Source organism: Sprattus sprattus (genome assembly GCF_963457725.1).
Source record: "Sprattus sprattus genome assembly, chromosome: 1".
Lineage (NCBI taxonomy): Eukaryota > Metazoa > Chordata > Actinopteri > Clupeiformes > Clupeidae > Sprattus > Sprattus sprattus.
Genome location: NC_137920.1, coordinates 24498796 through 24515286, shown reverse-complemented (window position 1 = coordinate 24515286; position 16491 = coordinate 24498796). Strand labels below are relative to the sequence as shown.

General features: G+C 41.7%; 2 protein-coding genes across 3 annotated transcripts; both read left to right on the top strand.

Annotated features, from left to right (window-relative positions):
* Positions 1–3912: 3912 nt before the first annotated feature.
* Positions 3913–8490, top strand: fbxo48 (F-box protein 48). 2 transcript variants are annotated; one of them, XM_080853748.1, is made up of 6 exons: positions 3919–3948; positions 4244–4338; positions 6218–6406; positions 6698–6779; positions 6917–7167; positions 7602–8490. In XM_080853748.1, the coding sequence occupies exons 4-6, from the start codon at positions 6713–6715 to the stop codon at positions 7761–7763; spliced, it is 480 nt and encodes a 159-aa protein (XP_080709874.1). In that variant the 5' UTR covers positions 3919–3948; positions 4244–4338; positions 6218–6406; positions 6698–6712; the 3' UTR covers positions 7764–8490. The 2 variants fall into 2 exon arrangements, with proteins under 2 accessions (XP_080709875.1, XP_080709874.1); XM_080853749.1 differs by lacking the exon at positions 4244–4338 and having other exon boundaries at positions 3913–3948.
* Positions 8491–9250: 760 nt separating this feature from the next.
* cnrip1a (cannabinoid receptor interacting protein 1a) lies at positions 9251–14680 on the top strand (the record flags this gene model as incomplete). The annotated part of the gene is made up of 3 exons (XM_080842954.1): positions 9251–9429; positions 10040–10184; positions 14513–14680. 3 exons carry the CDS (start codon positions 9251–9253, stop codon positions 14678–14680), a joined length of 492 nt encoding a protein of 163 aa, XP_080699080.1.
* Positions 14681–16491: the final 1811 nt, after the last annotated feature.

Below are 16491 nucleotides of genomic sequence, written 5' to 3'. Positions count from 1 at the left end.
GCCCCGTTTCTCCACATGCCCCAGGGGATTTCCAAATTGCCTTATGTGACGCATCCCCGCCTGGATACGTTGATGGGGAATCGTCTCACCAATGGTTCATCCATTTTGTGAAACATGCCGTGCAGGACCGGCCCCTCCTGCTTATACTCGATGGGCACAAAATCCACCTAAATCTGGAACTGGTAACAGAGGCAAAGAAGGAAGGTGTTGTACTTGTATGCCTCCCCCCAAATTGCTCTGATACCTTACAGCCATTAGGCAAGTCATTCCTCGGGCCTCTGAAGTCACAGTTTGCCAAGTTGTGTAGAAAGGTCTGCCATGCTAATGAGTCTGTTGAGGTGGACAAGAGCCATATTGCCAGACTCCTCCATCAACCCTACGAAGGGCTCAAAAAGAAGAAGGCTGTTGTAAAAGGCTTTAAAAGGTGTGGCATCTATCCACTGAATCCAGATGCTGTGGATTACAGCCACATCGGCCAGTCATCTTCTCGAGAATCTGCCGATCGGTCAGAAGATCTACTCTCCTGCGAGGAAATGCTCTGCTCTTCTTTCTCGATTTGCGCTCCCCCTGAGACACCAAAGAAAGGAAAGGATGTTCATCCAAAGTCCCCTAGAGGACCAGGAGTCGCATCTTACAGGGTTTTGTCAAGTGACGAGCATGTAACCCTAATACTTGAAAGAGGGGTTATAGCTGTGAGTGACCAACAAGTGTCTGCAGGGGAGTGGGTTGTATATCAGGAGTCAAAAGAGACTAAAGAATCCATAGACGGTTGTCAAACTTTGGGGGAACAAATAATATCTACTGACAGCACAATGGTGCCATATTGGGAAGAAGACCTGTGGAGGGCACCCATTGAAAACGCAACCGTGATTCAGGTCTCATCGATGGGAGAGACGGCTCCCCAAAATACAGATGAGGTTGAAGAACCTGTAGAACAGTTTAACTCTGAAATGGATACGACCGCAGACGGAGAGGAGTCTGTGCTGACCAATGAACAGAGGAGAAAAGACACTGAGGCACAACCGGAGTTGGCTCCTCTGAACAATGGCGACTCTAATGTGGTAAGTTGGGCAATCATTTTAATGAGGATGTCATTTTGTTCCAGTCAAAAAGCAATTTTAGTTTGTTGCTTTTGATGAAACCACTGTTATGAATGTAAGTATGTTATTCTTGTGAATTGCTCAGATACAGAGATTTATTAAAGGTTTAAAGGTTTCTGTTTAAAGGTTTCTTTGATGTGCTTTTGGTGAACTGCAGATCAAAGAGGTCGGAAGTGAACTTATGAAGTACTTCAACTCTGTAATGTTATCTTATTCACAACATTGTTGTTCACATTAATGAGCCAGCATGTTTTGCTCTCCCATCAGAGAAAAAAAAGGAATAATTGGCGTGGTGAAGACATGCTGCAAGCCCTTGAAAAGGTGAAGGGTGGGATGTCCCTGAGGGAAGCTTCCAGGATCTACAGCGTTCCCCGAGTAACTTTGGGGGATAGAGTTAGAGGACGTGTCGTACACGGCACCAGACCAGGCCCTAAAAACTTGCTCTCGGGAGAGGAAGAAGAGGAGCTGTTTGACTATTGGAAGTACTGTGTGAAATATGGTTTCCCGATCTCAAAAGCCCTCTTCATGGCTTCTGCCATGGCTGTGAGGCATCAGAAGAACTCGAAGAACTCCCCACTCGGGAGAACGTGGTGGGAGGGTGTTGTAAAGAGGAATCCTAACATCCAGGAGCTGATTTTTGACCACCGTAAAGGGCGCAGACCAGTGGACCGTTACTTTGAAGTTCTCTCAAAAACCTTAGAGGAACTTCGGCTGAAGGACCAACCAGGGCAGATTTACAGCTGCTGTGAGTTGCCGGTTATGTGCGACCAGGATGAACACAAAAACTCGGGCCTCAGCGAAACAAACACAAACTTTGTGACGGTACTGATGTGCTTTAACGCGGCAGGGGATCATATCCCACCCCTCAATATCTACCCAGAGACATTTCCGCGTGGCCCTTACAAGTTTGGAGGCGTTTCGAACGCCCTATACGAGAAGTCTCCCACAGGACGCGTCGACGAGAGTGTCTTCCACAAATGGTTCAAGCACTTTGTGAAACACGCAGTGCCACAGCGCCCTCTCATCATGTTGTTCGAGGGTCACAAATGTCCCCCTCCTCTTGAAGTTGTCGCCGAGGCGAAGCGGCAATGCGTCACACTTGTGTGCCTTCCTGAGCATTACTCGCAGGCTCCGCTGAGTGTTTCGTTCCTGGGATCTCTCCAGTCGAAATTTGCCAGAGCTGCACAGGATGCTTCCAACCTCAAGAACTCGTACATGGTGGAAAAGACGATGTTTGCCATGGTGTTCCGTAAGCCGTACGAGGAGCTCAAGAAGAAGAAGAAGGTGGTGGTGGAGGGGTTCAAGACTTCAGGCGTCTACCCTCTCAGTTCTGAGGCAGTGCGTCTTGGTTCGGGCGCCTACCCTCTCAGTTCTGAGGGAATGCGTCTTGGCATTCCCGCACCACCTCAGCCGAAGAACCCCTGCTCTTCTGCCAAAGGTCCATCCACTTATTATTGTTCTCCTGCCCTTCTCGGGACAAGTGCCACCCTAACCTCACCCCCGCTGAAGCACGTAGGCCACCCACTGGTGACAGCGCGCATGATTCAGCCTGAGGTGGTTGTGACCCTGACCCCCATCAAGTCCAAAAAGAAGACCAGTAGTAGGGTGAAAGCCATGGGCCATGAGTACAAGAAAAAAATGCACAAGAAGACTGGGAAGACCAAACAAGCTTCACATTTTAAAAAACAAAATGCGCTACCTATACATAATAAATCCCAGGCCAGGTCAGGTGGGGGGCAGAGCAGGGTGAAACGATCCAAGCCTTTCACAGACAGGGAGGTGCCACCTGTAACGGAGAGGTCACCGCCAAAGAAACAGAAGAGTTGAGCTGGGTTGGCTTGGCTTGAGTTGAAACAACAGAGGCTGTAGATGAAAAGATTTGCAAAGACACTTGACATGTCGTCCAGAAACTCTTAAAGCACCCAGAAACAGGTGACTGCCCCCAGGAAAGAGAGCGGATCTCCCTCATCATCCCCACACCAGAGTTTTGTCCCAAGAGGCAGGACTTCACTATACTAGCATAGAATGGGTGACAACAAAGGGAGGGAACTGTATATAAGATGTATATGTAATGTAGAGTGTTAATGAAAGTTTTATTCAAAGATGGTTTTGAAGAAATTTTTAAGAAGCAAATATAGATCATTAAACGATGAAAAACCAAGAGTACACAAGCTTCATTAGTGAGTTCAGACTTAAACACAGATCAACTACAATGTTTACATAAATGTTTTTTTTAGGAATTGTAAATGTATTCTTACAATATTTAAAACGATATAAACCTATTTTACTTGAAAATCATCTCTGCATGTTTTACAGTAATTCAAAAGGTCAGATGGTATAGTTTTTAGGGTAAGAATAACCCTACAGTTGATTTTGTTTTATTCACTGACTATATGGATACGTTTTTACTTCTAGAATAATTAGCGAAAAACGAAAGCCTAAGCAAAATCATCCTTTTCTAAAGTTGGGCTTTTTGCATCTACATGATAGCATAGCGCCCTCTAGTGGAGTAAAACAGCTAGTTGCCAACCGTCCCTATTAAAAGGTTCATCGTGGTACTTCACAATTTCATACATATTGGCCATCAATTAAAAAAAAAAAATGATTGATACCATATAATACTGTGGAGGGCACTTTTGCCATCAATGACAGAACATTTCTACATAATGTTTAACTGCTGAACTTAACAACAAATTCATTAATAGCCCGTGGCTTCTTTTTTGACAGCTTCCCGGAGATCAGTATTGCACATGCGTCGAAAAAAAAAAACCGTCGGGTTTAAATGACGTCATCGTTGTAAACAAATTGGACATTTAAACTGGCTAGTCGGAGAAGGGAGTGGTCAAAGGTAGACTGGTATTTTTAACTCATACATATGGTGTGATTGTTTTTCATTCAGATTGGTAAAATGTTGACACTTAAATGTAACGATTCATATGCGGGGAGGGGGGCGTTTAATTTTGCTCGCATTTGTCGACGTGCAGACTAGCCACAAAAGAGTATTGACAGACTGACGTTAGCTTAGCCGAGTTGAGGCGGTGGGAGGAGGCAGGGGGAGTGCCCTCGGAGTAACAGAATATTTAACCAACAACAGTTTTAAAGGGCATGGTTCTGCTATTTACTGACGTTCGCCCGTATTTCAGCACCAGCGCCGTCAGAGGAAAGCGAAAAGGAAGTCGTTGGCGAAATTGAAAATCAACAAACCCGCAATTTTAAAGAAATCCTCCCTATAAGCTAGGTAAGATACTGTCTACTTGCTTATCTATATATAGACCAACACAAGTGGTTTTTGTTTGTCATCGGGTCAAATCTGTAGCCTCTATATTCCCAAGAAAATCACTTGCTTCAGGAGCGCTCCCTGTCGCTATTCAAAGTTGAATGAAAAGTGTTTACTTCTTCGTGGCTAAACCATAACCAATAATCTGCTGTGTCCTGAAAACATTACTGTAAATGCGTAAAAGTTAACTGCAGGTGCGGACTAGTCAAGTAGTTTCCTTCCGTTGGTATTAGCCAGTTGTGATTGACAATTTCTGTGAATGTAATGTCATTAAAGTTTTGGAATTATGAAAGCATTTGGTTAGAAACCCATTTTTACACTGACTTGCCTATGTCTACTTTATTGAGGACTCACTTAAATATATTATCCCGTTTTAATGGGAAAATCAACTCAGAATGGTTGGCTTGAACACCAAAGGGACGTTAAACTAATGTAACTAATGAAAGGTTGGGTGTACACCTTATGGGCACAAATGAAGTGTGTGTGAAAGAGAGAGAGACAGTTTTTTGTGTACAAGTGTGTGTGTGTGTGTGTGTGTGTGTGTGTGTGTGTGTGTGTGTGTGTGTGTGTGTGTGTGTGTGTGTGTGTGTGTGTGTGTGTGTCCTGTATAATAGTTCCCAGCTGTAGGTAAGAGTGCCTGCCGTATGGCGAGCGAGTCAGAAATGAGAATGTTTTCGATGCCGTTTCTAAAACAGACTCCACAATACGTGTCTTCTTGGGTCTCTCAGAACACTTTATCTCCACCACCAGCTCGGGCTTGGCAACGTCCAAATGTGCATATTTAGCCCAACTGCAGCAGCAATTACATTCCCTTCTTCATCATATAGGCCCAGTCTTCTTTGTCACTTAAGACATTTGTTGTGCAAAGCTGCTGGCATGTATTTCACCCTGTCTGTCTGCACCACCCAGCAGAAACCATAGCAAGTGTTGTGCTGCTGTTATTAGATAGAACAAATTCGATTTCCAAACTCTGTGGTGCATTCAGGTATTCTGCTATGGTCATGTTTGGCCCAGGCTATTGTGTTTACATGTTCCAGGGAGGGTATGGGTGTCCATTTGTCTGTAATGTGCCATTTCACATGTTCTGGTTGATCGGCAAATCAGCATCATGTGGCTCTGCTCCATGCTTGACCCCATGAACCTGGCACATGCCCTCCATCCTCCGTGTCTTCTGAGTGTTTGAGTGTGTGTTGAGACATACTGCATATTACACATTACTAGATTAGGGTGCCTATTACGTAACCCTTTACATATTGCTGACTGTACTTCACTGCCTTGAGCTCTTATTAACAAATGTGTACAGTATCATTTGTATCTGTATGTGTCTATTCTTTCGTTTGAAGGACGAAAATCTTGTTTGTTTTCTTGGTAAATGTCGAGGTGTTTCTTCAGTAGAATAAAGAATTATGTGACTGCCCATTGCCACCTCGTCACCCCCGTCACAAGCTGAAAGAAAATTGTACTTCAAGAGCACAGTTTCCAATATTTCTTCAGCGTAGAATAAAGAATTATGTGACTACCCATTGTTTTGTTTGTATTGACAACTTAAGCACAGGGACCAACCGTTGATAATCTTGAAAAGGGACGTCGTACGGTTGTCTTCCACTCTGACTTTTTGCCTGAAGTTTCACCTAGTGCATTCACAGTACATGGCTGTCATACAATGGTCCTTGACTTCACTTCCTTGATGCAATCACACAAACACTGCAGCCCCACAAAACCCCCCTACTCTAAAACGGATCAGGCACGGATTCTTCTGGCATAAAATGACCTGCTGCATGAGAAAACTGTAGCAGGGTTGTACTGGTTTCTTATTGTTTCCCCCATGTTTCTGTTTTAGGACCAGTTCCTGGTTCACTGGTGTTCTCAGCTGGTCATCACCATTAGCTGCTGTGGTGGGGAACCACGCTGTAGTGTTGGTCTCCATCAGCTCCTCGTCCTCATTGACAACACCAGGACATGGGCATAGGCGCATCAATACTACCCTCAGCCAACACTGTGCCTTTTTGCTTCTTAACCGAATAGACAGGTAACTTTTAGACAATGCGCTACTGTTGGCATTTGTGCATGTCTAGTTGAATGAGATATTAATGGTGCTTGTGTGCTTTCATGTATAGTTCTTGACAGTCTCATTTTCACTTTCAGAATAGGTTATTAGGCTGACGGTAAATTCATATTTAGATAAGGGTCTGCAGTAATTGTAAAATATCTCTAATTCTTTAGTATGGCTATTTGACAGCAGGTTCTAGAATGTTGTAATGGTGTTTGAACAGAAACAATGGACAATTGAGTTCAAAACATTTAAAACATTCTTGTACAGGTCTTAAACGTGACAATGAAACAAGAAACAATGAGGAGTTCACCACTCCCCACCTCTTCAACCCAAGATAAACTATCTGAAGGTAATTAACTGATTTCTAAAACAATTTTTTAAGGATTTTTGTTCAATATTAATATGAACTGAAAGACATCCAATGTCTGGCTGTCATGGACAGTGTATAATTTGTTTCCTGTGATAACTGAAATGTCCCCCCCCCAGAATTATCCGCATTGTTGTCTATGCGAGAAGAAAACCCGCAGGACTTTACAGATGCCATTCCCCCCGAAATGAGTCTGAGGATCTTCAGTGAGCTGGACGTGAAAAGTCTGTGCCAGGCCGCGCTGACCAGCAAGCAGTGGAACCGCCTCATCGAGACCAACGACTACCTCTGGCGGAACCACTGCCTGACCGTTCTAGCCGTGTGCTGCAAAGAGGTCGCCGGAGACCGACAGGAAGGCCTGTCCTGGAAGGTTTGCAGTTTTTGTTGTAATTTGTTTTGTTTAGTTTTGTTTTATTCTCAATTTCAAATCAGTGTGGTGTGGGGTCCCCTTACAAGGGCAAAACCGTTTCACCTCATTGGATAGCACTTTTCACTAGATTTGGTGATGTCTCTGAAAAAATAAAATATAAAAGCAACTTCTGTGGCCTCCATTTAAATGTACACTACCTGTATCCCAGGCAATCTGAACCACAGAAGGGAGGGGTGTAATGAAATGAAAGTTGAGCTCAAATATCCTTTTGCAAGGATCAGGAACCTTTAATTAGTAGCATGCAAATTCATACCGATTTCACATATCCAGGGATAAAACCGGCAATGTCAAAATGAATGCTGTCTCTGTCGTTTTGTCTCAATCGGAATGGCCATTTCCTGTACATAAATCTGTGTGTTTGGCTTTCATCTCAGGTCACCCTGGTGCGTAACTATCAGAAGAGCCGTACAAAAAGGAACTGGATCAAGGGCCGATACAGCCACATCCGCTCTGCTGACGAGATACCCCCCAACAGCATGTACCCATTTGACGTGGAGACGTGGGGAGAGATACTAGAGGCAGAGCTGGAGAGATGACCTATGACCTGTGACCTGAGATAGGTGGAGGTGGTGGTGACAGGGCCGAGCTGGAGAGATAACCTTTGACCTGTGATTGGTGGAGGTGCTGACAGTGTTAGCAGTAATAGAGAACAGTCATATAGAAAAGATTGATAATGTGTGTTGTGACTTAAGCACCTGAAAAAACCTTTGGATTTTTTGTATGTTTTTTTTTGTTTTGTTTTTAAATCACCAGCAGATATCTTATCTATATTTCTTTTGAAAGTGATGTACATGAGACAAGATTTTTTAATGAATTATGAACATGTAAATCTCTTGAAATGGCACTTATGGGGCACAATTATACAAGTTCTACTTATTTATACTTTTAAAGGGTCTTTTATGGTAATTTTTTGTTTAATCATGTTGCTATTTAAAAATGTAACTGAATACAAGCAGATTTAAACATATTATTTGTAATTTGCTTGTGTGCTTATCTTAAAACGGTGTTGCGACATTCAAACCTAACATAATTAGGTTGTGGACATAATAATAATATATATCTATATATCTATATTAATGTATCATAACATTATGAATACCTTGAATGCATAGCAAATCTTTCTAATTTATTCTTAAATGAGAAAAACGTCTGATTCACCTCACAGGCGTGAGCCTCCGATTGCCAATTATTGTATTTTGACATATCCTCTCATAAACTTGATGTCTCTTCATGTACATGCTTGACTCTGAATGTAAACCAACATCATCTGTACAAAGACTTAGTGACAAATGTCACAGACAAATGAATCACCCTGTGGTTTGAACACTGAGTTTTGACTGCTCCATCTTTTTTTTCCTTTCTGTTTTTATTAACACAAATAGTATGTGGTGTCACTGTGGATTTAGGTATCAGTGGTGGCATACTAGGTAAGATTCGACATAAAACCATTACACATTGGTGGGTCAGTTGGGGGAGACCACCATGCCATTTCAGGACTATGGACAGGGTCACATTAATAGCTATGGAGGAACGGCCTTTTCTTGACTCAAAAAATGTGGACATCAAGCAGAATAAAACTGAGTTGAGTCTTTTTTTCAACCATGAATTTGACTAATTGCAACGGTAAATGAATATCCAGTTTCTCCCCATACGTTTGATTATGATGGGCTAGCTTCCTGCTAAACTAATTTCTCATACCAACAGCATACAATATTCATTCGACAGAGACGGTTGACGTCTTACTCTCTGTTGTTTGACCACAACAAAAATAGAATTGCTGTCTTGGTGGATTAACCCATATCACTAGATACGTAAGGATTATGTTCGCGTCAGTCGACAGGCTATCCCTATATGTTGTCCGTTGTAACAGCGTTGCCAACGAATGAACTGGCTCCCTACGTCACAGCATCCTTGGGCGACTGGCAATAGCGCAAATAGGCAGTCGACGCGTCCAGAGGTTGTATTTAATTTTTTCAATACAGGAAGACGACGAGGTAGTTTTATAGGCCAATTTTGAGCAGTTATGGCTGATATTCCGTCTGTAATAAACATCTCGATCTCACTGAAGATCCAGCCAAATGAAGGACCAGTGTTCTTCAAAGTAGATGGGACGAGGTTCGGACAGAACAGAACAATAAAATTGCTGACCGGATCCAAATACAAAATTCAGGTAGTCTTGAAACCGACGAACGCCGAGCCAGGGTAAGTAGGCTACCATTTCTAAATAACCCCTTACTTGTATTTAGGCTCATATGCAGGCTGGCCTATATGTGTAAAAGCACTATTGTTATTCATCACATCCTTGCATTCATAGAAGAAGCTGAGAATCCCGTAAACATGGTGTAGGGTTATGTTCACTGTCTTCTCTATACATATCAGCAAATTGATAACATGCAATGTAGGTTTTTTGGGGCAATACGATTGCCAGGCTACATATTTTAAATTAAATTCGTTTGCTTTATGATGCAGCCAAGGCGTAGCCACCGCACTATCATCAAATGACATGGCCTATAGGAATAAGTCAGCTAACGTATATAGAATACAAAATTGCATGTTAGCCTAGAAATAGGTCTATTGGTTTTATAAGATGCATTTTTAAGCATGGGTTCTTTACAGGGTAGTCACTTGGCTTGCTAATAGATACAACTCCCTAACGCCAGGTTAGGTTTCTTATTTCAGTAACGAGTATCTGCTCGCTGTAGATGCCTGATGATGTAGGCTACGTTAAACAACAAGGTCTGCTCTTAGCTAATGGAGACAACTAGTCGACGCGAGTTTATTAACTAAAGCACATTTGTGGTGGTTATGGCAGTACTATGCTCATCGGCACCGTCAAATTCCCCCTGGAGGTGGTGTCCAAAGACGAGGAATCGGTGGTGTACACCGGGCTCTATGACACCGAGGGCGTGCCGCCAACCAAGAGCGGGGAGAGGCAACCTGTGCAAGTCGCCATAGAGGTAAGCGATTGGCAATCAGGGGGTGATCTTCTACGTTGGTATTTTAACGTCTATCGTGCATTTGTATCGACTTTAAGCAGCAACTAGAAAATGCATTTCCTGAAGGAAATACCAGTGCATGAAATGCAAAAGTTAAGAAAGGAAGAAGAAAAGAAAGAAGAGTGAAAGAAGGAAAGAAGAAAGGAAAGAAGAGTGAAAGAAGGAAAGAAGACTGGAAGATGGAAAGAAGAGTGGAAGAAGGAAAGAAGAAAAGAAAGAAGAGTGAAGAAAGGAAAGAAGAGTGAAAGAAGGAAAGAATAGTTGAAGAAAGAAAGAAGAAAAGAAAGAAGCGTGAAAGAAGGAAAGAAGAAAGGAAAGAAGAGTGAAAGAAGAAAGGAGAGTGAAGAAAGTAAAGAAAAATGAAAGAAGGAAAGAAGAGTGGAAGAAGAAAGGAAAGAAGAGTGAACAAGAGTGGCTCTGGATAAAGAGAAAAAGAGAGTGAAAATATTGAAAAAAGGAGAAAAAAATGGAGTGAAGAAGAGAGATTGAGTGTGAGAGAAAGTAGACTGAGAGGGATAGAGAGAAAGATGGAGAGATGGAGAGAAAAAAAAGTAGAGAATGAGAATGGAAGGTGTCTTAATGTTTCTAGTTACAGTTAAATTGAGAGGGACAGAGAAGAGGTTCCTTGGATTCAGTGAAGCACAGGTGCAAGCCAGTTTAAAGACCCTATTATGATGTCATAATGGCCCAATGTAAGTCAATGGGAAAATTTAGATTCGTTTTTATTTAATATCTTAAAAAGTTGTCAGGTGTCAGTGAAGCACAGGTGCAAGCCAGTTTAAAGACCCTATTATGATGTCATAATGGCCCAATGTAAGTCAATGGGAAAATTTAGATTCGTTTTTATTTAATATCTTAAAAAGTATAAAGTTTTGAAAAGTGAAAACATAGCATAAGTGTCCTTTGCAAGACCTACGCGACAAAGTTTGAATGAAGTTTCTACGTTAAGCGGTTCGGGCTGAATTAATCGCAGAAAAAGGTAACAAGAACAACTAGAAAATGCATTTCCTGAAGGAAATACCAGTGCATGAAATGCAAAGGTTAAGAAAGGAAGAAGAAAAGAAAGAAGAGTGAAAGAAGGAAATAAGAAAGGAAAGAAGAGTGTAAGAAGGAAAGAAGAGTGAAGAAAGGAAAGAAAAGTGGAAGAAGGAAAGAAGAGTGGATGAAGGAAAAAAGAAAGGCAAGAAGAGTAGAAGAAGGAAAGACAAAAGGAAAGAAGAGTGAAGAAAGGAGAGAAGAGTGGAAGAGGGAAAGAAGAAAGGAAAGAAGAGTGAAAGAAGGAAAGAAGAAAAGAAAGAAGAGTGAAGAAAGGAAAGAAGAGTGGAAGAAGGAAAGAAGAAAAGAAAGAAGAGTGAAATAATGAAAGAAGAAAAGAAAGAAGAGTGAAGGAAGGAAAGAAGAGTGGAAGAAGGAAATAAGGAAAGAAAGAAGAGTGAAAGAAGGAAAGAAGAAAGGAAAGAAGAGTGTAAGAAGGAAAGAAGAGTGAAGAAAGGAAAGAAAAGTGGAAGAAGGAAAGAAGAGTGGATGAAGGAAAAAAGAAAGGCAAGAAGAGTGGAAGAAGGAAAGAAAAATGGAAGAAGAAAATAAGAAAGGAAAGAAGAGTGGAAGAAGGAAAGAAGAGTGAACAAGAGTGTCTCTGGATGAAGAGATAAAGAGAGAGTGAAAATATTGAAAAAAGGAGATAAAAATGGAGTGAAGAAGAGAGATTGAGTGTGAGAGAAAGTTGACAGAGAGAAAGATGGAGAGATGGAGAGAAAAAAAAATAGAGAATGGATGGTGTCTTAATGTTCCTAGTTACAGTTAAATTGAGAGGGACAGAGAGAGAAGAGGTTCTTTGGATTTGGCACAGGTGTCAGTGAAGCATACTAAGGCAGAAGGCAGTAACTTCTATGTTAAAGCTCAGTGGTATGATAACAATGGAATAATGACCCTATTAATTAATCAGTAGTAATACTATTTCATTTATCACAATTACCAATACAATGATTATCACACACACACACACACACACACACACACACACACACACACACACACACACCATTGAATTATCACATTAAGCACATAAAACAATGAACTTGAATTGTCACATGAAACACATAAAACATCTATGTCAGTCCATTGGGGGGTGTGTGTGTGTGTGTGTGTGTGTGTGTGTGTGTGTGTGTGTGTGTGTGTGTGTGTGTGTGTGTGTGTGTGTGTGTGTGTGTGTGTGTGTGTGTGTGTGTGTGTGTGTGTGTGTGTGTGTGTGTGTGTGTGTGTGTGAGAGAGAGAGAGAGAGAACGATAGAGAATGAGGCCCATTTTCCCCCTCCACATGCCCCCGCTCGCCAAGGGAAGTTACCCGATTTAGATGCACCTTTTTCGGACTAGCCACAGGCACTGGGTGGGGGAATAGCCCGATAGCTTAGCATATCTGCCATGCAATTCTAATGGTAATGCTACCTAGCTTGGTATGCTAACTGTCGGTAGCCTATACATCGTGAAATCAACCAAAATACTGATGTCACTGGCTTTAATTTGATAATGGCATGTTAGTAGTACATTTAATATCAGTACATTTGTTTAATTACTGCTGATATTTTACAAATACGTCAAAAACTCATTTTTGACCAAACTTGAAGTTATGGTCTTTTGCCTTAGCACGGCAGAGTAAAGCACAGGTGCAAGCCAGTTTAAAGACCCTATTATGATGTCATAATGGCCCAATGTAAGTCAATGGGAGAAATCTATATTCGTTTTTCTTTAATATATTAAAAAGTATAAAGTTTAGAAAAGTGAAAAATACATAGCATAAGTGTCGTTTACAAGACCTACGCGACAAAGTTTGAATGAAGTTTCTACGTTAAGCGGTTCGGGCTGAATTAATCGCAGAAAAAGGTAACAAGAATAAGAAGAAGAAGAAGAAGAAGAAGAAGAAGAAGCCTAGGAATAACAATACAGGGCATTTCATGCACTGTAATAAGTAGCCTAGTTATGTTACAAAACTAACAAGCTAACTACTACCTACAAGGCATGCTGCAAAAACCTTCCAAACACAACAGCACAGCTGGCACTGATAGAAGCTTCCCAACACACTAACTGGGGTCCTTTGGCAGAATAGCTGGCTATGTCATGCTGTGTAAGCTTTTCTTCCATTTTTGCTGGGTGTTTCCTACCCGGACCACAGAACTACATTGTGCATATCCTGGATGGCTAGTGGGAAAGACACAGGTGTGTATATGTCCTTCACATGATATGCTATCAAAACTAATCTGAGGATGGTACCAATACTAGTTGCCTACATAACCATACCTCAAAAAGTGTCAAATTGTTGCATAGTGTTGCTTTAAGAGACAGATTCAGTGGTCAACGTGGTTGCTTGTTGGCACTGTGTTTGTTGGTTGGATGAGTGATTGTGTAGGCTGTGTATGCGGGGTGTTCACCAGGTAATGTCCACGTGCTTTCACAAAAATACTTCTATTTACATAATTATTAGTTATACCTTTATATGATTTCAATATATTTGTAATGAAATACAAGTTATGACGGAGGGTCCAGTGCATATTGTAAACAAACCAGGTCGTTTGCACATCATGTTCTTTTTCCTGTGCTTCTGATGCTGGGTTGAACAAAGATGTTTTAAGCACGACATTAGAGATACAGTTCGTGATTCTGGCGAAAGGTTGTTGATATTTGAGCTCAACAGCCAATGAAATGATACCCCTCCCTTCCAAATTCCTGAAGCAATGTGTTGATTGGCTGGACTTGTTTATGGGTCGGTCTGAATCACTATGGTTTACAAAGCCAGGGGTGTATTCCGAGAACGTGGTTTAGTGACAAAACCTGGCTCAGTTAAGTCAGAATAAACCTGGTTTACCTGGTAAATAAGAGCCTGGTTTACATGGAACAGAAGAGCCTTTTGGCTTCATTCCCCTCGCAAAAAAAGCCACAGGCCACTCCTCCCTGGAGGTTTACCACCATCTTGGAATCCCCCCAGGACTGTGAACAAACACCAGAGATTTTTGAGTGCATACACTGATAGGACAGCTAGAGGAGCCTGAATAGTGATGGGCTCAATTTAACAAGAAGTGTATTTAATTTCGAATATAATTAGAACTGACTGCCTGTCATCCGAATTGGCTCTGAGATTACAAGTCTATAACTGAGTCGTTCTATACAGAATTGCTTCCTTGTTGACAAACACTACTTCCTCCCTCCTCCCCTCTCTCTTTCTCTCTCTCTCTCTCTCTCTCTCTCTCTCTCTCTCTCTCTCTCTCTCTCTCTCTCTCTCTCTCTATTCATTTTTAGTTCAAAGAGGCCGGCATGTTTGAGACCATATGGCAGGTCAAGTTCTACAACTACTACAAGAGGGAGCACTGTCAGTTCGGCAACAACTTCAACTGCATCGAGTACGAGGTCAAGCCCAACGAGACTCGCAGCCTGATGTGGATCAACAAAGAGGCCTGGATCCTTTAGCCTCCCATCCCCCCTTCTGAGAGACTGGGCTGAACGCACGGCGAGGAGACTCGCCACTGTCACCATCACAGCACTGTGGACTGCGTTTTGGGTGGTTAGGCGAGGAGGAGTTGGCGGACATTTCGGAGCGAGAGATTCTTTTTTGTTCTTCTTAATGACCTTTCTCTGTGCATCCCCATACAATAGCAGGGAGCAGGGGGCGAGTGTGTTCCCTTTACGTCTCTCTTTCATTCCCTATCTCTCTCTCTCTCTCTCTCTCTCTATCAATCTATCCATCTACCTGTCTGTCTGTCTGTCTATCTATCTGTATATCTATCTATCTATCTGTCTCTATGTCTGCACCCAAATCTGCAGCTCTCAGTTCTGTGTTTGTTGCAGGAACGAGAGAGGACTCTTTTGTCGGCCGTGGTCCTCTCCAGAGCTTTCGCTCACGCCACAGCTGTGAGGGGTATCTTTTTGTGAACAGGGGCAAAAAAGAGATCTACAAAAGGGTGCTGCATACATTATAATGCCAATGCTGTCATGCTATTAAATATAGAGGAAGACAGCAACCTCTGGTGGTTCGATCAGCTTGTGAAGTGTATGTATTTAAGTGTGAATGTGGTGAATGTGTTGATGTGAAAGTGAACTTAACTATTTACTACTGCCCATTTCATATCAATTGGTTGTGTTGGTATTCTTTAAGGATGCATACCCTACCTTTGTTTAATTTGCCTGTTATGTCAGAGAAGCACAAAGTGGTTAAGGTATCGAGTAAAGGGTTTTACCGTCAAAAGTAAGAACAGGTTATCGTCTTTATATGCCTTGTTGAATCTTGTGTTTACGTTTTCTTTGCTCACATGCATTTATAAATATCTCATTCACAGATTTTCTTATGTGATAATTTGTATGCCGCCTTGCTTGGTTGTGATTTTTGATTCTTCTATGAATATATCAAGTTGCATTGCTTGACAGCTTCCTATGTTACTTTGATCTGAATGAAGAAAGCATTGACACATATCACTTGAATCATGTACACCAGTGCCACCTGAAAAAATACAAGACAATGCAATAAATACAAAGATATCTTTGTTTGTGAGTGTCCGTCATTTTCTGCATTAGGAACTGTTGATTTCTGCATTTGTTCCCAACTTTTAACCATACGTGCCAATCAAGATCACCCTTTGCTTCATTGCATCTATGTTTAAAAAGGGATAGAGGCCCCAAACATCCAGTATAGGCATGACATCTATTAGGGCAAGACAATAAGGCTTCATAAACACCACACACTGCAAAACCATCATTTTATTATTTGCTTCAATTACATATTTGGACTCTGAGCCCCTGTCAATTTCAACTAACTCAAGTAATGGCATGCTATTATTAAAAGGGGTAGCATGTTCTGTTCTTAGATAATTGGCTGTTCAGATTATAAAATGTAATTCTCTGATTGAAATCTCTGAGGTAAATTTGTCTAACACAGATCTATATGTCATATATTTCATATGTCTATATAAGATCTTGGTGTGACTATATATATGTCTATATAAGATCTGGTGTGGTTTTCGCCTCTCAGTTAAACGTGAATTTACGAGATCTGATGTATGTATGGCCTATTATTATACATTTTCTCCAACAATTTCTGTAGACGTGCTTTACGCACTCAACTGAACGTCATGCAAAGCTTAACGTTCGCTCAATTAATGTATGCAAAGGTGTAGGCTACATGTTCAGTGAAAGAGGAGAGGGAGAGGGAGAGAGAGAGTACCCGGATGTACTGTACTAATGCACCTCCCCCTACTCTGATTTCCACCTCACTCGATCAGCTCCCT